At 41.2% G+C, this 23,923-nt stretch overlaps 1 protein-coding gene across 5 annotated transcripts in view; it reads left to right on the top strand.

Moving 5' to 3' along the window:
* The first annotated feature begins 1,144 nt into the window (after positions 1–1,144).
* Positions 1,145–23,923, top strand: part of CEMIP2 (cell migration inducing hyaluronidase 2) — an 87,164-nt gene continuing 64,385 nt past the window's right edge. For 2 of the 5 annotated variants that reach the window (XM_055087142.1, XM_024126849.3), the window contains exons 1-4: positions 1,145–1,497; positions 17,795–18,137; positions 22,225–22,365; positions 22,969–23,530. In XM_055087142.1, the coding sequence (XP_054943117.1) occupies positions 17,807–18,137; positions 22,225–22,365; positions 22,969–23,530 (1,034 nt within the window). In that variant the 5' untranslated portion in view covers positions 1,145–1,497; positions 17,795–17,806. Of the gene's footprint in view, positions 1,498–1,527; positions 1,738–3,437; positions 3,517–17,794; positions 18,138–22,224; positions 22,366–22,968; positions 23,531–23,923 lie in introns of those variants that run through there. The other 3 variants (XM_024126850.3, XM_055087141.1, XM_024126851.3) reach the window with 3 other exon arrangements.

Genomic DNA, 23,923 nt, shown 5'->3' on the forward strand with positions numbered 1-23,923 from the left:
GGGAAAACTTCCAATTCCGGATTAAGTGGCGGATGGCGACAGCCTGGATTTGGCAGTCCTGCTGCTGTCACTAGCCCGGGACCTCGTAGGTCTGAGTGATAAAAGCCCCGGCCGCGCCCTCAGCGGGAGCCAAGCTTTCCCTCGGTGAGAGCAGCTCCAGCTGTGGTGGCGGCCAGGCTATTCCAGCCCTAGTGTGGGTGTCCATAGAGAGGTACATCGGAGTTGGGGTGGGCAGGGGAGTGGCCTGCAGCGCCACTCCTGCAAGTGACAGCCACTCCAGAGTGGCGCGGGCAGGGGGCGTGGGGAGACGTAGGTATATTTATTCTGGCGTGAGAGCGAGATGCTGGGACCGCTCTGCGCTGCCGGAGGAGCTGTCCTGAGTCGAGAGCAAACTATTCTCCCGAAAAGGCTAAGAAACCAGCGCCAGTGATTGGCCAGGTGGGGGCAGCCGTGGTGCGGTGGCCGAACGCACAGAAAAATTTCGGGAGTTGTGGAAGTCCCTTTGGGGATGATGGGGCGCAGTTTGGCTCAGCCAGGAGCGATGAAGGGGCATGTCCAGCTCAGCCGTGAGATGTTGGGGCGCAAAGTCAGGCTCCCCCGGGAGGTGACGGGTATAATGTCCAGGTCAGCCTTGGAGTGATGGGGGGCGCAGTGTCAGGCTCAGCCGGGAAGTAATGAAGGTGCAGAGTCAAGCTCAGCTGGGAGGTTACGGGAGCTCTGGGTTAGGCTCAACCTGGAGTTGATGGGTGCCGCAGCGTGGGGCGCTGCTTGGGGGGGCCTGCTCCGGCAACCGGGCGGTCAGGTGCTGTTCCTGGGCGCCGCAGCGAGAGGCGCTGAGCGCCGGCGCTCGCAGCTCGCCTTGAGCTGGGGCAGCGGGAGGAGCCCTGCGCGGTCACCGCCTCCTCCGGCCGCAGGCTCCTCCTCTCCCCCCGCCTTCTTCGTCTCGCCTGCCCGAACGCCCAATCAGCAGCCCTCGGACCCGCAGAGCCGGGTTGCTTGTCTGGGCGGCGGAGGCTGAGCGCGACCCAAGCGAGCCGCGGCGCCCGCCGACCAGGGACAGGCGGGACTCCCGGAACCCCGCTTTGCCCCGCGCGGCCGCCCCCCTTCATTGTCGCGCGGACGCTTCGGCCCGAGTCGCCCGGGCCAAGATTCTCCTCCTCTTCCTCCCGGAGGGGAAGGAACGGAGACGGAGACGGCGGAGCAGCTGCTCCGGAGAGAGCAAGCCAAGGCCCTTGCCCGTGAGGCTCGGGACTGGAGGAGGAGGAGGCGGAGGCGGAGGGAAGTGCGCGTCATTCCCGGGAGGAGAGTGTTTCACCTCCAGGCAGAGGCTGCGGCTGCCAGTTGCGTAAAAGCGGCAGCGGCGGCGGGCCGGGGCTGGAGGGGCTCCCTGGCCATGGAGGGAAGATCCAGACCCGGGGACGCCAGGAGCTCGGCTCTGTCTCTTTGGACTGCTGTGTAGGCACCTGAATTAGCCGACGCTAAGCGGGGGAGGGGAAGGTAAGAAGCAACGGGGTCACCAGCACCCCCACCCTCCGCCCTGCCTCCCTTGCTGCCCGCTGGGGGCCACTGCCAGGACGCGGACCATGGTCCTCCGCTCCTTCCCGGCTCCCTGCAATCAGGCATTGGGGCATTTCTATTGAAACGGCAAAAGCCTCCCGCCTCCCACAGCACCCTCCCGCCCTCCCCCCGCTCGCCGCCTTTCTCCTCTTTGGATTAGGAGTAACAAGACTCCCCCGAGTAAGTCCTGTCCATAAGAAAGGGTCTTTGGGAACCACATCTTGATTTCTTTCTCTCCCTCGCTCTTTTCATTGCTTTTACGGGGAAGCAAACAATGGACCTTTGAAAGTCAGTGTGAACAGTCTTAAACTTTCTGGAGAGGGCTGGCTTGGGGGAATAAACCCCACAGGAAGCCGACTACAGTGAAAGGTTGGTGGAATGTGCATTGCAGAGTTTCGGCTTCAGTGAGCGCGCGCGTACGCGTTTGGGGTGATCTTTGTCTCTTTATTACCCTGGGTTGGTGCCCCCCCCGTCTCCCACCCCAGTTTCTTTTAGTTAAGGTAAGGCGACTCTTTAAGATCTCGTGCAGCTTTCTTTAAAGCTGGGGAAAGGCTTAGCACTGGACCCCACTTACAGCTTTCCTCTGCAAAGTTGGGAGGTCTTGGCAACGGAAGGGGGTCCGGCTCTGTGAGGACCCCTAAGTGCTGCGGTTAGTGCTGGTTGCTACACCCCTTGTAATAAAACCAAGGTTCTGACGTCCCTGGATGCTGTCTGCTGAGGGTTGATTTGTGTCCCCAGATTTCCCGTGGAGCGGAAGCCGCTCGCTTAAATTCTCCGCATTAGGTTAGGAAAACAGACTTTTTGATATATGTCTCCTTTCATCAGCAGTAAGGGTTAAGGATAGAGTGCTTAATAATTTTAAGAACTTTCATTCCGCACAGGAGTCACTCACTGGCTTGTGTTCACTCCCCTTGTTTCAGTGTGACTGTGATGCGATGTTGCATAATTGCACGTGTTGAGGGTGTGCAGATACTATCTTCGTGAGCTCTTCCCAGTACAGAGTGAGAAGAATTTAGAGGAAGGGGGATGGAGGGAGGTTTCACCTGAGCTGAGTGAGGACTGAGTCCTCAAAGCAGCCAGGCTTACCTGTTGGAAATGTCTCTGTTTTAAAAACAAATACATTTAGGTTCTGATGAACCTATGGGCAGGACAGGAATAAAGACGCAGACGTAGAGAATGCACTTGAGGACACCGGGAGGGGGAAGGGTAAGCTGGGACGAAGTGAGAGAGTAGAATTGACATATATACACTACCAAACGTAAAATAGCTAGCTAGTGGGAAGCAGCCGCGTAGCACAGGGAGGTCAGCTCGGTGCTTTGTGACCACCTAGAGGGGCGGGATAGGGAGGTTGGGAGGGAGACGCAAGAGGGAGGGGATATGGGGATATATGTATACATATAGCTGATTCACTTTGTTCTACAGCAGAAACTAACACAGCATTTAAAGCAATTATACTCCAATAAAAATGTGAAAAAAATAAAATCAAAACAAATGCATTTAAAATATTTAGCCTTATGGTTCTTTGGTTGTCTAGAAAGGAGCTATTAATGTTTGTTTGACCCTTGAAGGAAACTTGGTATTTTCAAAATTGGTCTGGGCATCATACTTTGGTTGTGTCTTTGATTAGCTATGCAAAGTGTTCTTTTGAGTTTGCATTTCTGGGCAAAGCAGAAGATAGTGCACTTATTCTGATTAGTAAACATTGGGTAACACCTTTTTGTGCTTTATCCTTTACATTAAAACCACTCCTCTCAATTTTCTGTGTACCTGCACTGCAGGGTGTGTGTGTGTGTGTGTGTGTGTGTGTGTGTGTGTAACCAGAAGTCTTGTGGTTTTCAGTTCAGTCCACCTGATGCTGTCTTATCTGAATGTGTTTACAGGCCCAGAAAAGGAAGGTTAGAAGTGAATTCTGAGTCATCACCTGTTTCCCTTTAACAGTCTGTGAATGAGCAAAGCAAGGTGAGGACTGGACAGGAAAATTGAATCAGTAAATTCTTACATGGTACTTGTTTAGATTTCCTTTGTCACAGCTAATTGTCTGAGTAAAAGTCTCTTTTTTTTTTAAAGGATTATTGATTTTTGTTTGTTTGTTTATTTATTTATTAATTTTGGCTGCATTGGATCTTGGTTGCTGCACGCGGGCTTTCTCTAGTTGCGGCAAGCGGGGTCTAGGCGAGTGGGGGCTATTCTTCGTTACGGTGCGTGGGCTTCTCATTGCGGTGGCTTCTCTTGCTGCGGAGCATGGGGTCTAGGCGCTCAGGCTTCAGTAGTTGCAGAACGCAAGCTCAGTAGTTGTGGCTCGTGGGCTCTAGAGCGCAGGCTCAGTAGTTGTGGCGCACAGGCTTAGTTGCTCTGCGGCATGTGGGATCTTCCTGGACCAGGGCTCGAACCCGTGTCCCCTGCATTGGCAGGCAGATTCTTAACCACTGCGCCACCAGGGAAGTCCCATAAAGTCTGTTTTCTTGATTTGGCCTATAACCCCTCAAACTTTCAAAAGTCCGGAAACTTTCACAACAGGAAACCAGAATGGGGCAACACCTCATTCATGTTCTAATAGACATAATCAAGCCTGTTCTCAAACAGCTATCTTGGAAATGAAGAGGAAACAAAGCAGAGAGTAAGGTAGTCTTGTGGGCCATTTCTGAATTTGAAAAGTTACTACTTACTAGCTATGTGCCTCTGGGCAAGTTTCTGAAATTGAGAATGATGAACCACATGTCAGAAAGAGAAAATTTAAATTATCATTGTCAAATGAGCAGTTTTAGACTCACACGGGATGCTGTATGTAAATGTGTACCTTGTAAAGTGCTGTAAAATATTTAAGAGTATTGCATCATCCACCCACCCACCATCCCTTCAGCTAACAATTATTAATCACCTATTGTGTGTCAGGCGTTCTGGAAGCAATCTGATTGCCCACTCTCTTTGTGGAGTGTTCTTTTTGGTAGGGAGAGGGAGTTGGATGAATTGGTTGAAATTCAAGAGGTCACAAGGAGCAAAGATAGGGACTTCCCTGGGGGTCCAGTGGTTAAGACTCCTCGCTGCCAGTGCTGGGGGCGCAGGTTCGATCCCTGGTCAGGGAACTAAGGTCCCACATGCCTCAAGGCCAAAAAAAAAAACCCCCACAAAAAACAAGGAGCAAAGATAACCTGGTGGCTTCCATCTATAAAGAGTGATAAAACAATCTCTGCTGTTGAAGAAATGAGTCTGTTCAGGTACAAAAGGAAATGAACAATTAGAAAGCCCAATAAGTGTTTGGAGAATTATGCATAGAATGCTTTAAGAACCCAGAGGAGGATCAGATTGGGAATGGGAGGGGGAAGCAATTTAGTGAAAAATAAAATTGACTAAATCAGACATAATAGTAGGGGCTGAAAACTGGTGTTAGAGGTACCATTTTGAAATGTAAAGATTGGAGGACTTGAAGTCAGAATTGAGTTTAAAACAAAGCTCTGACAATTGTTAACCATTTGCTTATTGGGCAGATCCCCAAATTATTCACATATTGTTTCTTCATCTGTAAAATAACTTTATGGAATTCTTTGAGGATTAACTTTGATTTAATTTGCTGTGTATATGGTAAAGTACCATACAAGCTAATGCTGTTTGGTACTTTCAAAATATGTTCTTTTTCAAAGCTGTAAATAGATACAGTTCATAACTTAGTCTAATTGGTCTCAGTCACAGATTTCTATTTTATTGGCCCTTTCCTGAGTGTGCTGAATCCCATCTTGAGTGCAAATCTTCAGCTGTTGTCATATGGTGAGTCTCACTTGTTCAGGCATCTTCTTCTCAGCCATAGGAAATCTTTTCATCACGTTTGGGTTGTGAACACTAATTAGAAGGATGGGCTGTCTAGTACAGCACAGCAATTGAGAGGGGCTTGTCTGGGTCTGTACTGTAACTTCCGTACTCTCCTCCCTCCCTCCCAAGTCAGGCTAGTCCTTCTCTTTGTCTTGATCGTAACAAAATGAATATAGAAAAGCAAAAAGAAAGGACAAGAAAAACTATACATCTACATTTTTGAGACCATGAAAATCACCCTTAATAGTTTTCTCCATTTGTATAGAGGAGTAATTTTCAACTACACTATTAAAGAAAGGCTGTGCTCTCAATAGCAACAGCTGCTGTCTAGGTGAAACTTGAATCTGTAAGCAGTACTTTCTTTAATATACTTGCCTTTAATTCTCCGCCTGAAATGGACTTAAGCTCATCTGACATTTTAATAAATTGCCTTTGATAAAAATCCATACTCAGATATTTAAAACTGCCATGTTAAATGTGACTTTTTGGGGGAAGGGTGGTATGACTATAAATCAGTTCGCAGGACAGTTACACATGCTGAATCTTAGCATGCAGTTTGAATGGGCCTCAAAAATAATATTAAAATGAGGAAGTTGAGACCCAGAGAGGCTAACTAATTAGGTAAGGTCATGTAGTAAATTAATGGCTGAGCAGGGACAAGAGCCCCTTTGTCCCTATTTCCAGCCAGCATTTTTTTTTCTCCAATATACTCTAATTTGTTACTCTTTGGTTTTGTTAGCAATTTAGTTATTTTAATGTTTTAATAGTGAAATAATTTGCATTCGGGCTTAGAAACCCACTGCGCCCAAGTTTAAGGCAGACACTATACCTTCTGTTTTGTTTGGGAGAATCTAGATATGATATGGTACACAGAATGGGGTGAAGCTACTTGTAATAAATTTGTCAGGTAAGGAACTAAGTGTAAAAGTAACGTTAACTTTACTTGCATTTTCTATAAATAGTCTACTAATTTAAAATATTGTCGAAGTGCACATTTTTTAAAAGAAGCAAGTTCTTCTGAGTAAGAAACATTACTCAGATTTGTGTTGTGAAACATATGATAAAAGCATATTAGAAATAGGTTTGCATGTTCTTTTGTTTTTCCTGTACTTGCTTTGGGAAGCCTTTAATGCTGGTTGTTAGAAACTATGCCCAGCAAATATTTTGTTACATTCCCAAGATGTACAAGGCAAGTTGCTGTGAATGATACAAAGATGTGTGAGGCATAGGATCTTTATTAAAATGTCTCTTTACAAAAAGTGAAACAGACTCAAAGCTGTGTATGACTTAAAACTCAGAATTGCTCTCTCCCAGCAAATCAGTCCTTTGATCTAGTAGGCAAATCTGCTCTGAAATTGTTATTATTAGACTAACCAGACTTGTAACAAGATATTTATTTTCATTACATGGTGACAAGTGATAAACCTTTCACTTTATTTACTTTGTCAGGGCTTCATCTTAGTTTGGACAATAAGTAAAACTTTGACAGCATTCGATGCGATTTTACATTATGAAACGTTTGCCTAGGAGAGCTTGTGGCGGTCTTAGCTTTAATGTATTTAAAAAATGACCTTAACATTGCATAGAAGTGCGACTGGAACATTGTTTTTGCCTCAAGAGGTTGCAGTTTAAGACAATCCATATTGAGCAACTGAGAAAAGAATTGTCTTCATTGATTCTGAGTTTGATGTTAGTATCTTAAAACACAAACTAGATGTCATGTCTGATGACCAAGTCTCTCCGAAGAGTGAAATTATTATTGATTTGGGGGCTCTTGCCTAATTACTGGCTTGTGCTTGGAGACTGCAAGCCTTCTCTTATCATAATGGTCTCTGCTAATGGTGACTCACTTCCCTGAAGAATGAGTGAGATTTTTTGTTTGTTTGTTTGTTTTTTAATACACAATGAGGTTGGAAAATTCATTATTAACATTTAAGAGATTGGAAAGATTAAGTTTAGCACAAGGACAAATGCCTGATTCCGGTTACAGAAGAAATGAGAAAAATGAGTCATTTTTTAAAAATTGTGGCTAAAAAAACCCCCACACATACCATTGTTTTTAATACCACCAGTGCCACCACTATAAAGTCAACGTTGTATGAGGATTTAAAAAATATTATACTTCATTAATGCAAAAGATATGGCTTTAATTGTTCAATAGGTGCTTGGTGATAGCCATTCCCCAACCATCCAATGCCGTATACTCAGACAGAATGAAGTGCTAGTAATGTTGAGAAGCTAGCAATTTGGTAGCAAGTGGACTGTGTATGAAGGTATAGGTGAAAAGGCCAAATGAGAGATAAATCGTCTTATCCGCATGATTAATGACATCTTTTGATGGATATTAGTTGCTGCTTGCCCAAGTGCCTGTCCTTACCATATGGCCCCCCTTCACAATATATGGTCAGTTCATGGATAACCTTCCCCAGCTGGCTGGTTACCATGTCGTCTGAACTTGCCTTTAGCCTTAAAGTATTTCTTCCTGCTCCCTGTTTGTGCTTGTCCTCCTCACTTGAGCTCATTACTCAGCCCCTGTTTACCTGTCCTGCTACTGCTGGCAGTATTCTATCCCTGTTCAGCCATGCAAAGTCCAGCCTCTGCTCTGGTGCTGAGTAATTGCTCGTTCACTGGGGGTCCTGCCTTTTGACTCTCTGGTACCCCTGAATTTGACAAATGTCAAGGAGACTGTGGAAGGGGTGTAATATGGTCCCTATGGTAGGCCTAGGTTTCACAAGCCCTAGGAGGACAGGGACTGTGATTTTTTTTGTATTTTGGCCAGGAACTCAGGAACTCATCTGCAGGTGACACCTACCAGCCAGCCTTCTGGAGCATACGAAAGACATCATGAGTTTGTTGTTTTCTCCCTATATTGGTTATTGTTGGACAGTGTGTTGTCATTTTAGGGGCAGAGTTCAGTGCTAGATTTTAGTTCACACATGCAAAGGAAGGTATTAGTAGTAGTCTGATGGTATACCTTTGGGTAAGTAAGTTTGGGATTTAATAAAATCAGGCTGTCACCCCTTTAGACACACCAGCCTAGTGTCTTTGCCTCAACATATATTGTAATTACTTGTTTACCTGTGTCATCGTCTGACACTCCCCCCCCGCCCCAACGCTAGGCTACGCGCTTCTTGAAGGTAGAGATCGTGTATATTTTTTGCACCACTGGGTCCCAATCATCTAGCAAAATCCTTGTCTCATAAGCAATCCCCAAACCTGAACGCATTCCCTGTTTGGTAAGGCTTTTCTCTTAAATATACTGTATGAAAAATGGACTATGTGTTGTAGGTTAAAAAATATATATACATTTGGATTTTGATCCTGTGCCTGCCATTAATAGAAACTTTGCTTTGATGTTGGATTGAGTAGCCTGGATCACTTCAGTCTGGGCCTCTCATTATTCATCTGGAATATTTCTTAGTTTGAAAGGCATGTCAAAACATACTTGGTATATGTTTCCTACTGTCATTGCATTTTGATGTCTGTATATCACTGGATCATAAACTTTTGGTACACCTGTACTTACTTATCAAACACATCTCTGTTGCCTTTTCTTTTTTCCCCACCTTCCAACATTCTACCAACATGACTTTCTTGAATTTTTCTTCTGGAGAAGCATCTTAAAGCTTTTTCCCTGGCACTCGGCAGAGCATGCAGCCCACAGGCAGCTCTGCCCTTTGCTGTGACCTTAATTAAATCAGCCTCCCTCAGGTCAGACTTAGGCTTTGGTTCTTTCTTTCGAAGGCCAGCTGCAAGGCTGATAACATGCCTGCGTCTGCCATTGTGTGCCTGTGCACAGCCATCCGTCACTGTCAGCAGGTTGGGAGTCTCTCTGCTGTGTCCTCCCAGCCAGTGGGGAAAAAGGGCGAAGGGGGATGGTCTAAAGCCCCTTGAAAGGGAGGGGAGAAAAAAGAACAGCTTTCAATAGAAAGAATTAAGGAGAAAAAGGAATCTGAGGAATAATAGTCGGAAGAAAGGAAACAGAAGTGAAGGCCAGAGAACTGGTAGGTAAAATGACCCTCTCCTTCTCTCTCCAATTTTCCAAGTTGAAGAACAATGTTGCTCTAGTTTTGCTTATCCTTTAGTCCTTTACTTCTACCCAGAGGCCTATGTACTTTGCTCTTTTTAAAAAATTTTATTTTTGATTGGGCGAGGAATGTGAGATATTGTTCAGTTGTCACCCTTTCTACCCGCCTTGGTCTGTAGATCTGTATTTTTGCCCCTTTTGTTTCTCTTTTGTTTCCCAGGATAATGTTCTCCAGCCTTTTCGCTCTATCAGCCATCTTGGCTTTAGGGTCAAGCATTGCTTTTCACTGACGGATCTGAAAAAAGACAGGATTAATGAGTATATTTGGTGGCAGAAAAGTCAAACATCTGCCTCCTGTACCTTGCATAAATGAGAGGAGTAAAATAATGAATTAAACTATTTCCTTAAAGGTCACTTACTTAACTTTAAAGTGGGAAAGTGTTCACTGGGTTTACCTTGGGCATTAGATATTATAAATAAAGACTGTTTTGAGGGACCATATTTTAACAGGAGATTCCAATAGAATTTGCCAAGGATATATACACTTTAGTGAAATTGTAGCTAATTTGCTAATCTGAAATCCTTAAATACAGACCCATGAACATATATTGTTTCGTTGTTTTCCACGAAAGCAAACTCTTGGTATTTGTAGGTAATTTTTGTTTTCCAGGGATTTACTGTTTCCTGACTATAGTTTTCTAGCAAAGCGAGTACAGATTAAATGAAAAGTGAATTTCTAAGCAGGGAAAAAAATGTCTTCTCACTTTAAATAATAATTATTCCAACTCAAATGCTTAGTGGAAAAAAATTTCTTTCTAGTAAATTTAGTCTTTTTAGGACTATATGTTTGAAATATTCCTTGTGATTTCTTGGTATTGTGGTTTAACAGAGTTAGTGTGTATTGAGAGTTATTTCCTTTTGAGGGGGGAGATAATGTGAACAATATATGGTACCAAACTGGAAGTCAGGTGCATATTGGTGTTTATATATAATAATAGGTTAACTTTTGAGTGTATCATTCATCATATGTGTCTAAATTGACCAAGTGCAGAAAAGAAGGTAGAAGATTAGAATTAAAGTGTCTCAGTACGTTATCCTTTCGCTTCATAGGGAGCTGTTTATGATTCAAGGTTGGTGCATTCCCCTTCTATTTCTGAACATTGGCCTCGGTGTGATCAGCTTAGTAAAATGAGCAGGAATCAATGCAGGCAAACTAACTGCAAAGTGTCTTATTTCTTAGGAATGTGCCACACAATTGCAGGTGCTAGTGACTCATCCTGATTTGGAGAGTTGAAGGACAAAGACAAGGGCTATGACAAGTGCTGGGTAATAATGGGGAATGTGTGAATGTGACAGTGTGAAGGCACTGTCCTGTTTAGAAGTCTCAGAGTATTCATTTCTTTGGGAGTCTGCTTACACAAAACCAAGCGGATCTCTGAATGAAAGTGAACTTATTTTTTTCCTCACCATCTGTCTGTTTTCTCTCAAATAGCTATAGGAATAGGCCTAGCATTTATGCTGAATTCCTTTGCAGTCATTGTTGTAGAAAAATGTGTTTTATCTTGTTTGGTCTGGGAATAGAATATGCAATAAAGTATATTCTGCTAAACTATGTATAAGAGAATTCCCCCTCTCTGAAACTCTCTTTGTTTTATCCTTTGCATTTGAAAATCTTTATATGAGAATAGTGATCACACTTAAATATTTGACAGTTTGTGAAATTAAAGATCCTAAAAGTCAACTTTGCTAAATTTGTTTCTTACTGAATAGTTTTGTATGATTGAGTTGTTGAGCTCATTGTTTATCAACTGCAGACATAATCTGAATCTAAAACAAAACTAGATGAAACTTCCTACCTCCTACTCCCGCCCCCACACAAAAAAAACCCAAACCTGAAAATCACCTTGATGTTATTCTCTCTTGTCCTTCTCTTAAAAATAGGAGATGGAAGTTAGAACCATTAATGAAAGTTCAAGGCCATTAGGAGCTGGTTAAGAATTTTGTTAGGTCATGATTACTAGTAATTATAAACAAAATTATCATTTGTTTTCATGATAATTTGTGAACACCTCTCTTTCCTGGCATAATTTACTTTTATTTTTGCTGTAACTGAGCATACCAGTCAGTGTGTTACAAAGACCTACTAAGATCTTAATAAAAGGAAAAGTTTCCTTAGCCAGGTTTTGGCCAGTTGTACTAAAACTCTCAGAAAGTAGACTAATTTGTGGAACTGACCTTTAGGTTGGATACTGTTTCAAGAATTATGTCCTTGATCAAAGAAAGATAAATTTGAGGAGATCATGCCAGTTTCTTGACTGTTCGTACAAGCCTGAATTTTCCATTCAAAGATAAGTTTTTATACCAAGCATAGGCAGGATTTAAAAGAGCTTAAATGAGTCAAAAGTATTGCATTTTCATTAGGTGTTCAGTATGATGGGGCCAATATGCATGGCATAGCAATGGGCTGTGGGACACCCCTACGTTGGGTTGGAGGGGCTGGATAATTTTGCACTATAGGGCAAGTGTCCTCAACCACTGTGTAAGTGATAAGCACTTGTGGTAGGCAAGTGGCCTTCTGTATTAGTAGCTCAGTAGTAGAAAGAAAATGAAAACTCAGCCCTCTTAAAGAGTTCTTAGGAGTTTTGAATTAATTGCCGCTATCTCTCTATTGAGAAGACTTTTCCTTTGATCATAGCATTTATTTGCTGTCAGCATAACAATATAAAGTGGAATGGAACATTTCCTTTTTCCTAAGTACCTACTGCATTTCATAGTGTGTGGTTAAAACTTACAGATATTGTGAAAAGTTGAGCTTGTCTAGATGGTTTGCTGTTTTTTATCTTTAGAATTTCTATTTGCGGTTGTTAATAATACCTTTTAGTCACCCACTAGATTGCATATTAGCATTTTGTAAAAATTAATGCGTTGACTTTTTTGCTTGAAGTAGTAAATGTTCTCAATTTTTCCCAAATTAGGGCAACTAATATAGAAATTAGACAAATTTCCCAGAGCCTCAAGGATGTTGAAAAAGGAGTAAATGGGAAATTCCAGTGTGTGCGTGTGTGTGTGTGTGTGTGTGTGTGTGTGTGTGTGAGACAGAGAGAGAGAGAGAGAGAGAGAGAGAGAGAGAGAGAGGAAAACAGTATGTTTTAAGTTCAGTAAGCACCTACTGAGTTCCTACTGGGTGTAAGTTCCTGTGAGAACACCAAGAAGAGTAGGGTGTTGTCCCTGCTCTCAAGAGGCTTTTGGTCAACTGCAGGAGATGGACATGTTCTTACATTAACTGAAACATAAGGCAGAAAGCAAGGTGATTCAACAAGAGTTTTAAACAGAGTACAGGGAATAACAGGCAGGGAACTTATTGTGGAATCCTGAGAAGCCTTCATGGATGAAATAGCACAGTATTTGAAAACTTTATAGGAGACTATCTCAATTTTCTTAAAATCATGCCCCTTTTTAATAGGTCAAAAACCCCCAGCTGTGATCTCCTTTAATGTTGTTGAAATTTCAAAATAAATTACTCTCTGTGATTATTGAAATTTATAATCAAATTAATTAATTGAATACTCTTACCAACTGTAAGCCCCTCCCACAGTTACTGTTTGAGTTTATATACTCTTTTTATCCAAGAGAAGAATTTTATTTAAAATACAAATTTTTAAGTTTTTTTTTTTTGTGTGAGGGCAACTGAGAATTTGACAAAAGTACTAGGTTTTGAACGCTACCCCTTTTTTCAGTATTTGCATATCTTTAAGTTGATATGATTTTTTCTTACTTTTAGTCATTTCTTTCATTATCTACTTTAAATTTTGCCTACATTCCTGGTACAAATTTTTAATTGCGTGATTTTATTTTCAAATTAATTATTACCAAGCCTTTGGGCTGCTAGGTTTTTAATCATCCAGGAAATAAATACTCACAAGATAATTCTTCTAAGGAACATCTAAATACCAAAAATTATGCTCCAAAAGCTTTGTAGAGTGTATTTCCAAATTTGATACGAATGACTTGGGTTATTCCTCATTTTGGATTGTTTGTCTGTGTTTAGGGGTTTAGCACAGTCCAAAATAACTCTTAAAATATATCTTAAAATACTGGTGTGTTCCTTCTGTATACTGTGTGCTTTCCACTAGAAAAACAGCCCTTTTAAAAATGACAGGTGAGGGCTTCCTTGGTGGCGCAGTGGTTGAGAGTCCGCCTGCCGATGCAGGGGACACGGGTTCGTGCCCCAGTCCGGGAAGATCCCACATGCCGCGGAGCGGCTAGGCCCATGAGCCATGGCCGCTGAGCCTGTGCGTCCGGAGCCTGTGGTCTGCAACGGGAGAGGCCACAACAGTGAGAGGCCCATGTAACACACAAAAAACAAATAAACAAAAAAAATGACAGGTGATATAAACAAATTAACAGTATATTAAGTAAAAACTTCCATCTGTAGTACAAATTTTAAAATGACACCTAATGCTAGCCTTGAATAAAGCTTAAAAGCCAGGGGAAACTCTTCATCCTCTTTCCTCTATTAGGTTTCTCCGTTGTTCTTGGGAACATAAACTAATGTTCAAACTAATGCTACCAGTAGTAACAACCTTATGGACTGAACAGCCTGGGAACCGATCACAGTATTTCATGATATTTCCTTGGTCAATTTCACCCTTCCTTCAAGCAAGTGATTTAAAATTGAATTTAGGACTCTATGTATAATATTGTTTAACTTTTTTTTTTTTTTTTTTGCGGTACTCGGGCCTCTCACTGCCGTGGCCTCTCCCGTTGCGGAGCACAGGCTCCGGACGTGCAGGCTCAGCGGCCACGGCCCACGGGCCCAGCCGCTCCGCGGCATGCGGGATCCTCCCAGACCGGGGCACGAACCCGTGTCCCCTGCATTGGCAGGCGGACTCTCAACCACTGCACCACCAGGGAAGCCCTGTTTAACTTTTTATACCATTTCATTGACACAAATACTGTTAAAATAAATACTTGGAATAATTAAAAATGAATAAATAATAAAATTGAATTTAGGAATTGCATTTCTTGGGGATGCTGTATGTCTTTTATCTTTATCCCCCATAGTCCCTACCACAATATTGTTTAACTTTTTTTTTTTTTTTTTTTGCGGTACTCGGGCCTCTCACTGCCGTGGCCTCTCCCGTTGCGGAGCACAGGCTCCGGACGTGCAGGCTCAGCGGCCACGGCCCACGGGCCCAGCCGCTCCGCGGCATGCGGGATCCTCCCAGACCGGGGCACGAACCCGTGTCCCCTGCATTGGCAGGCGGACTCTCAACCACTGCACCACCAGGGAAGCCCTGTTTAACTTTTTATACCATTTCATTGACACAAATACTGTTAAAATAAATACTTGGAATAATTAAAAATGAATAAATAATAAAATTGAATTTAGGAATTGCATTTCTTGGGGATGCTGTATGTCTTTTATCTTTATCCCCCATAGTCCCTACCACAATTCTCTAATGACAGTAGGAGCTTGCAATTGCTTATTGAATGAGTGAAATGACAATTTTTCCCCATGAATAATTGAAATCAAGCTAGCAATCAATATATTTTAAAGTAATTAATTTATAATACTACTAAAGCACGCTCTTAAATGTAAAGTGAAATCCTAAAGCAATGTATTTGTGTCTTATTAAAAAATTGTAATAAATTGCGAGGAAAATCTACATATTATTTTCTTATAAATTTATTCTAACATAGTTTCAATAATGTGTTACTTAGGAAAATAATGATTGTATTTGTTGCTTATGTATTTACATGTTTTTCAGTAAAATAGAGCTAATGGACTCATAATATATAGAAAAAAATATATACAGTTTTGCAGAAGGGTCGTGGGGAAAACATACCAGATTATTTTTGATTTATTGATCATGTTAGTTTGTGGCAGACACCATCTGAATTTTCATGTTAGGATACCATTTTGTGAATGTGAAGACAAATATTTTTCCCAGTGGGATGGTGACTTCATTTAGGCTCTCACTGCCTTTTTTTCTGTTGTTTTGGGTACATCTGGAGACATTATCTCCCACAAAAGGGGCCTCCAGGCTGTTAAGTAATAACAACCTTTCTCACCCTGAAACAATGAAGTATCAAGTGATTTCAGCTTCAAACAAAAGATTTCCACACCCTTTCAGAGGAGATTATAGTCTGATTTCCCTCTCACCCTGGTGAGCCTGGCACTCAAGAGTATCTAGTTTAGTCCTTTCTTCGTTAATAGATGATCATAAAGGGGTCTTTGTCATACTCTCTCATTTGTTCCAGCAGGATATATCTATTATTTTGGTCTGCTGCTTGACACATACAGCAGTTTCTTCAACAGCACCTTCGATCATGTTGTTCTCCCTTTGTCACAGAGCTTAAGCTTCATCTAAATAATGACTTTTGTTCAGAAATCAAACCCCACAAAGCAAGTGTTTTTGACAGACACTCTGAGAATGTTCTTTGCCCCATGTAAAATCAGCATCAATTCCTGATTAGATTCCCTTTCTGTCCCCATTAATTTCCAGGTCATTTGGGTCCTGGGAACACTTATTTGTGGCTTCTTTAATGGCCACATTTTGTGTTTAATGGATTTGCTGTAGTTCAGAGTAGTTTGGAAGTACCCTTTTTTGTTGTTTTGGCAGAAGGTGAGGGGGATTAATTATAAGAGTATTGAATGAAGTCAGGTGACTCTGAGATGCTGCAGTTGTTAAGGAAGGGAAGTAATGAACATCATGTTTCTTACTTATCCACAGTTGCTGCAGTAAGGACATTAAATGACAGCGCTTCTTTCCCTCCCTCCCTCCCTCCCTTCCTCCCTTCCTTCCTTCCTTCCTCCTTCCTTCCTTCCTTCCTACCTTCCTTCCTTCCCTCCTTCCATTCTTTCTCTTTTTCTCCCTCCCTACCTCCTAGCCTCCCTCTCTTTCTTTAACTTGGCAAAGTTACAGAGTAAGGTTGCATTCAAAACTTATTCTTTTATTCGAAAACTGGTAAATCCTTACTATAAAGAATATAGAAAGTAAAAAGGACTGCCGTTTTGTGTGTATGTCAGCTTCTCTTAGATAGGAAAGAATCGTGTATAGTCTGGTAAACTTCTGCATGAAGAAGTTCTGAGAATATTAAGGTGCCCTTTCAAACTCAACACAGTTCTAGTTATACCCTTTCAGAATTGATTCTTCGAAATTATTGCCTCTCAGTTGTTTTGGAAGACACATGAGTGTAACTGTTAAGAGCCTGAACTCTAGATTCAAAATTCTTGGGTTCAAGTCCTGGTTCTCTGTAAACTAACGAATCAACTTTTCTAGTCCTCAGTTTTCTCATATGTAAAATGGGGATAATGGCACCTACTCATAGATTTGTCGTGTTAGATGAATACGACAAATTAAATGTATTAGATGAGTTAACACATGTAAGGTGTTTAGAACAGGGCCTGGCAGTAAGTGCTCTATGAATGTTAGCTATTTTTAAAAATCATCTTAACCGTAATCTTTGAATGCTACTATTTTTTAAACAAAATTTGAGGATTTAAAGAAATAATATAGACCTTCTCATTAAATGAATTCACAGTCTGTTAAGTGATAACATGGTTAAAAATAGTTCAGTTGCTTTTCAAGGCGATAAATTTTGTGGAAAAATTAGACACCTAAACATGCATGCTTGCCTACTGGAACTTGTTAGGGCCAACTTCTGGTCCTTATATGACACACGGACTCTAACTAACTTCAATTTGAAGAGATTTACAGTAATGATACTCAAGGTGGGACCACCTGCTTCAGTGTCACCAAGGTACATTTTAAAAATGTGAACTCCAGGGCACACTTTCCACCAATTGAGCCAGAATCACTGGGGTGGAAAGCCTGGGAATCTACATTTTTAACAAGATTCCCCGGTGATTCTTATGCACAATCGAGAACAGTTGCCACAGAACAGTGGCTCTCAAACTAGATGCTCATTAGTGTCACTTGGGGGGCATTTAAAAGATACAGATGCTTGGCTCCTGACTTAATTTTGGGAGTGTGGCACTGGGCATTAACGTTAGCGGGTGATTATAATGTGCAGGGTGGAAGAGCCATGGCATTAGAAGACGATTAGTGAAGGTGATTGTTGACATAGTTTATTATACCAGGATGTAAGCTGACTTGATATTTTCAAAAAGTCATTACAGTGGTTACCAGGGACTGGGGAGAAGGGGGGAATGTTATTGCTTAATGGCTATAGAGTTTCTGTTTGGGATGATGCAAATGTCGTGGAAATGGATGGTTGTAATGGTTGTACAGCATCGTGAATGTGCTTAATGCCACTGATTTTACGTTTAAAAATGGTTAAAATGGTAAGCTTCATGTTATGTATATTTTACCACAATACTAAAAAAAAGCCATTACAATTCTCACATTTCTGAGCCTTAATTTTCTTTTCTTTTCACAGTGACAGTATATCATGCATGCCACTAATTCCAGGGGCCACTCCCCTGCTTTCCTGCAACCTCAGAATGGAAACAGCCATCGCTCATCTGGCTATGTTCCAGGGAAGGTTGTCCCACTGCGTCCCCCTCCTCCTCCAAAGAGCCAAGCTTCAGCCAAATTTACCTCTACCAGACCGGAAGCCCGGGCCACCTTTGCTTTCTCATCTGAGGAACAACAAGCCCAGAGAGAAAGCCGAAAGCAGAAGAGGCACAAAAATACTTTCATTTGCTTTGCTATTACTAGTTTTTCATTTTTTGTTGCACTTGCAGTCATTTTAGGAATATCCTCAAAATATGCTCCAGATGGTAAGTGTGTATGTGTGCATGTGTGCATACAGAACCCATTCTAGGAGAAGAAAGAAGGGAAGGAAATAGTAGAATAAATTCTGAAAAATCTTTTGTTATTTTAACTTGGCTCTAGCTTACTAATATATAATTAGATAATATGAGGTGTATCTTCTTATGAATGAGAGCAATTGTTAAAGGAATCCACTGGAAATGATAAAATTAAAGGATTGCTCTTCCTTTCCATTTTCCCACTTTGTCCCAGGACTCAAGACTTTCTTGGAGCATTTCTTTTCAAAATAGTAATTTTAAGAGTCTTTTTTGAAATCCTGTGGTAGCACAATTTCATCTTTTGTGGTAGGTATGATTTTCAGACTGACACAAGATTTTAGTAATAAAAATTACTAAATGCAGTGATAAAGTATATTTAATTGAAAAAAAAATGAAAGTGATAAGATTTGTGTTCTGCCATTTGAAACCAGTTGAGACAGTTCCAAAAGAGAGGCTTCCAATATTTTTGAGGAACAAGACATATCCTCAAAGAAAAACATCCATTAGTAGGTATAAGTTCTGATATACTTGTTTTCATAGTTAAACATCATTTAGGGAGATTTTAATTTCTTAAATGGCCTTTGCTTTTCAGGTTGGTAATATAGCAGTACTTTGAATGATTTTGAAAAGTTTATTGTCAGTCAGCCTCAATATAGTACCAATGCAGAATGACCTCATAATATATCGTATCCATCTCTCTGAAAATCAAAGGGCTCAGCACAGTGGAAAAAGCAGACCAGGCCACTGGTCTGCATTTTTTTTTTATAGTCTGCAGCAGATTTTTGTTGAATTAGTGCCTCCTTAAATGGGTATAATGTCTGAGAAGCATTTTACCAGTTAGAAGACTTAGAAATATTAGTTTATTTAGTTTTCATGGGTGATTTAGGGGTCTTATAGACTTTAAGGTTTTGGGGGGAGGTAATGTCAATACTTCTAAGAAAATAGACCTAAAGTAAGAGAGATGTTCATTCAACATCTTTGTTGGCCAAGCCAGTAGACCACATAAAGAACTTGCAACATTGCTTTCCGTTGCACATAGCATTGACCTTCTCTCCCCTTTTCTCCAGAGGAATAACCAAATTCTTTGCTGTTGATTCATTCTTTCCAAGTAATCTGCAGTAAAGGGATGCTAGATTATGGAAAATTAGAGCTGAAATCTGTGGCTTTAATTGATGTTTTCATATTCCAACTAAGACATTGAATTGCTGATGTGGTTCCTTGAATCAACATCATTTAGTTTCACATTTTGCAGAATATCAGTGGAAAGATCTGGTATGCTGAAATATTTCAGGATCAGCCTCACTGTGGTTATTGCTGTTATGTAACTTTGATAATGCATCCACTGCTCAACAAATGGGTAGCTGAGAAGGTGGGGCTAGCTAAGCTATATTTTTGATGCTTTCTGCAGACTATATATTTTCTCATTAAGTGTACTTTACTGGAAAAAAACAGACTGGAATTTTTGGTGATAAAAAATTTCTAATGAAGCATGCTTTCCTGGGGAATAATTATAAACAATTAAGAGGAATTATGTAACTATTATAGTAGGCTCTAGATCTTTTGAGACTTAGATTCCTTCTGGATTTCCTTCTGTAGCTGGGTACAGTGCTTGTTACCTGGGGCCTACATTTGCTTATGATATCATGGAGCATTCCAGCTAAATGTTTTATGGGTAGAGAGGGAGGTAGAAGAAAAGCTCAAGAAATCCTCAGTATTAAGTCAGACGAATTCAAGACGTTTTTTGTTTCTTCGATGGGAATAAAAGTTTAAGGATTATTCTTAGTATAATAGTGATGATCATTGATTTATCAGAATTAAATATCAGTGTTTATGAAACTGCTAGGAGAAAAACTAATTCCATGAAATAATTGCCAAGGTCTTAACTAGTGGGACTAATTTTAACTGTAGTGGTTATTATCACCTCAAAGACAAAGCATGAGCCAACATGAATGCTTAGAAATAGATGCTTGCATTAGTGGTGTGCAAGTTCAAAATGAGGAATCACAATTTTCTTCCTATAAAAAATTATATCTTTGTGATGTACCCAGTGTCTCTACTTTTTCTCATATTATCCCCCAACATATACCTTCCACCTTCATATGATTTGCAAGCATATCCTGTCCATTCTTATATTTGCTTAGTTTAAATGTAGGCTGTATCTTGCTATTCTAAATGAGCAACCAAATGGACTTGGATAGTAAAAGATATTTGCATCTCTAGTATTCTTATCTCCCCTTCATGCTCTTCTTATTTAAATACTGTCCACCCTTTGGGGATCTATGTCTAGTGTCATCTGCTCCATTGAAGCTGCCTCAGTTACTCTAGCCCCCTCCGTTCTCTGAGCTCTTTTGCATCTAAAGTAACTACCACATTGTTCAGTATTATTTCATACATGGCGGCTTTTTCTCCCAAGCTAGGTTATATGCTCTGAGGTCTGTGAGCTCATTCTAAATTTTATAAATTATATACTTTATAAATTTTACACTATCTAGCCCAGAGTGGACAAATTGATCCTCAATAACTACCTGGTCATTAGTTGGTCAAAATTGGTGTGATTTTTTTCCTCTTTTCTTCCAAATTATAGCAGAAACTAAATGTCTCGTGCATTAAATAGCTGTGGCAATGCAGAATACTTTTATGTTTTCATCATCATCTACTCAAGAGGCAAATTCTTTTTTTTAAACACTCCATTTATTTTTTAAAATTAATTAATTTATTTACTTTTGGCTGCGTTGGGTCTTTGTTGCTATGTGGGCTTTCGCTAGCTGCGGCGAGTGGGGGCTACTCTTTGTTGGGGTGTGCAGGCTTCTTGTTGAGGTGGCTTCTCTTGTTGTGGAGCACGGTCTCTAGGCACACGGGCTTCAGTAGTTGCAGCACGCGGGCTTCAGTATTTGCAGCACACGAGCTTCAGTAGTTGTGGTGCATGGGCTCAGTAGTTGTGGCTCACAGGCTCTAGAGCGCAGGCTCAGTAGTTGTGGCACACAGGCTTAGTTGCTCCGCGGCATGTGGGATCTTCCTGGACCAGGGCTCAAACCCATGTTCCCTACATTGGCAGGTGGATTCTTAACCACTGTGCCACCAGGGAAGTCCTTTTTTTTTTTTAACATATCTTACACGTTACTAACGTACTATGTACACTCTACACATCTGTTTTTTTTTTTTAATTAATTAATTAATTAATTTCGGCTGCACCAGGTCTTAGTTGCGTGTGGACTTCTTAAGTTGCAGCATGCATGTGGGATCTAGTTTACCTACCAGGGATCGAACCCGGTCCCCCTGCATTGGGAGCACGAAGTGTTACCCACTATACCACCAGGGAAGTCCCTCAAGAGGAAAATTCTAATTCTAGTAAAGAAACGCTACAAGGAAAGTAAACCTCATTTCTTAAAGGGGAACTTCCATATCACTCAATTTGCTGAGTAATCTAGGGTTTGGCTTCTCTAATCTGCCGTTTCCTCGTCTCTGAAAATGAGAAGTCATGTCTTTGGCCATTTGCCTCTTGCAGCTTTGTTGGGAAAGTGTACATGTCTGAAGATAGTGATGTTTATCAGCAGCTGCCTTTGGAATGAAAGAAGTGCTATTATCACCTACTTTATGATTCACTGTGCATAGGAAGGAACCTGGGAAGACCTAATATACATATTGGTTAACAATTTCTATTTTTTATTTATCAGTGTGTTGTGAACATAGTTTCTTTTCTAAAATGGCTTTCTAGAGTGGGTCCAAGAACAATTCAGAGTTTTGCCTCTTACTGTTGATTTATTTCCAGAGTAGATAGTTCAGGCGAACTCTGTTTTCACCTTGTGGACTCTGACCCAAACTAGAGGATAGCGACTTGGTTTTGTGGTGAAACCTTTTTTATGCCTTGAGGAAGTAAAGGATTTGACACATCTCTGCTTGGTGGGATGGATGGGACTTCCATCCTTATGGAAGGAAATTAAAATATGTCAGCCCATTACTTGCAGGTTGCAATAAATGATGGTAGTACTTGGATTTGGCTAAAGGTATTTTTGCATATTGTTGGTTAATGGGATATCGACGTTGCATTGTTTTATAGAGAATTGCCCAGATCAAAACCCCCGTCTCAGGAACTGGGATCCAGGACAAGATTCTGCAAAACAAGTTGTTATCAAGGAGGGAGATATGTTCCGCCTGACGTCAGATGCCACGGTGAACTCTATAGTCATTAAGGATGGAGGTAAGTAGTGGTCCCGGTCTATGGGAACAGCAAGGTTGCTCTTTACTACAGGGCAACGTTTGATGTTCTTTATGTAGAAAACTATTCTTAGCTTTTAGGATGTGGTGTCACTCTAACCATGGAGACAGGAAAAGTTCCTAAGGTAGAACAGTAGAATTCAAGAGCTGGAAGGGCCTTAGAAATCACTCAAGTCAAGACCCTTGATTTATAGGAAAGGAAATAGTTCCAGAAGGTCATCTCTCATAGCTAAATCTTTGTTACAACTATGGAGAGTGATGAGAGAGTTAATGTGGGTTAACATATGTGAAAATGAGATTCGGATTTGTAGAGTCTTAGATATTTTTCTAGAAATGATGTACCTTTAAAGTGAATGGATTGAAATTCATACACATGGGCATCTTTAGGGTGTTGAGATATGAACTCTCCATTTCTTCCTTTAATATGTTTTGAAAACAGGTTCAATTTTCTAAGCAGACTTCTAGTAAATTCTTTTTCCCAACTTAACTGCGGAAGTGCTTTTTTCCCCTCTTAAGATGAAATTTATTTCTCTGTACCTCAGAAAGATGTTTCAGAAGTTGGCTTACTTAGTGTTATTCCCTGCAGGACTGCTTGTATTTGGGGACGATAAAGATGGATCCAGAAATATTACTTTGAGGACTCGTTACATCCTGATCAAGGATGGTGGGGCGCTTCATATTGGAGCAGAAAACTGCCGCTATAAATCCAAAGCGACAATTGCCTTGTATGGCAAGTCAGATGAAGGTGAAAGTATGCCAACATTTGGCAAAAAATTTATTGGTGTGGAAGCCGGCGGGACACTGGAATTACATGGGGCACAGAAGGCATCGTGGACGCTGTTGGTGAGAACTCTGAATTCCTCAGGCTTGACCTTTGGCTCCCATGCCTTTGAAAAGGACTTTTCCAGGGGCCTCAATGTGAGGGTCATTGACCAAGACACAGCCAAAATTTTGGAAATTGAGAGGTTTGATACCCACGAATACCACAATGAAAGTAGGCGACTTCAGAAATTCCTGAGAGACCAGGATCCAGGACGGATTGTTGCCATAGCTGTTGGAGATTCAGCAGTCAAAAGCCTCTTACAAGGAACCATACAAATGATCCAGGACCGGCTGGGAAGTAAGCTGATCCAAGGACTGGGCTACAGGTGGGCATACATATCTCTTTACTTTCCTTCCTGCTATGTATTAGCGTCTGTGTCTGTGTGAGAGGAGAGCAGGATGGAGAAAGAAACAAAACACTTCACAGTCTGACTTCAGAGGCCAGAATGGCCACTACCATTTGGAAGTCTCGTTGCCTCTTGCTTTGAACTGGAGGACAGAAGACTGTTTACAAAGTTCTTTTCTTGGCTTTGGTTTATGAAGCACTTTGTGAACCATAGCATTGGGCTTGTGAAAAATTAAGAACAGAAACATACTGAAAGCAATCAGGCAGTTTAAGGAGATTGACTTCCTTCTTTTATTATCTTCTGAAGATCATATGAAACTCAGGCTAATTGAGGTACCTTATGAGATGAAAGGTTAGGGCCCAATTCTGTGCT

This window comes from Physeter macrocephalus, chromosome 9, assembly GCF_002837175.3.
Source record: "Physeter macrocephalus isolate SW-GA chromosome 9, ASM283717v5, whole genome shotgun sequence".
Lineage (NCBI taxonomy): Eukaryota > Metazoa > Chordata > Mammalia > Artiodactyla > Physeteridae > Physeter > Physeter macrocephalus.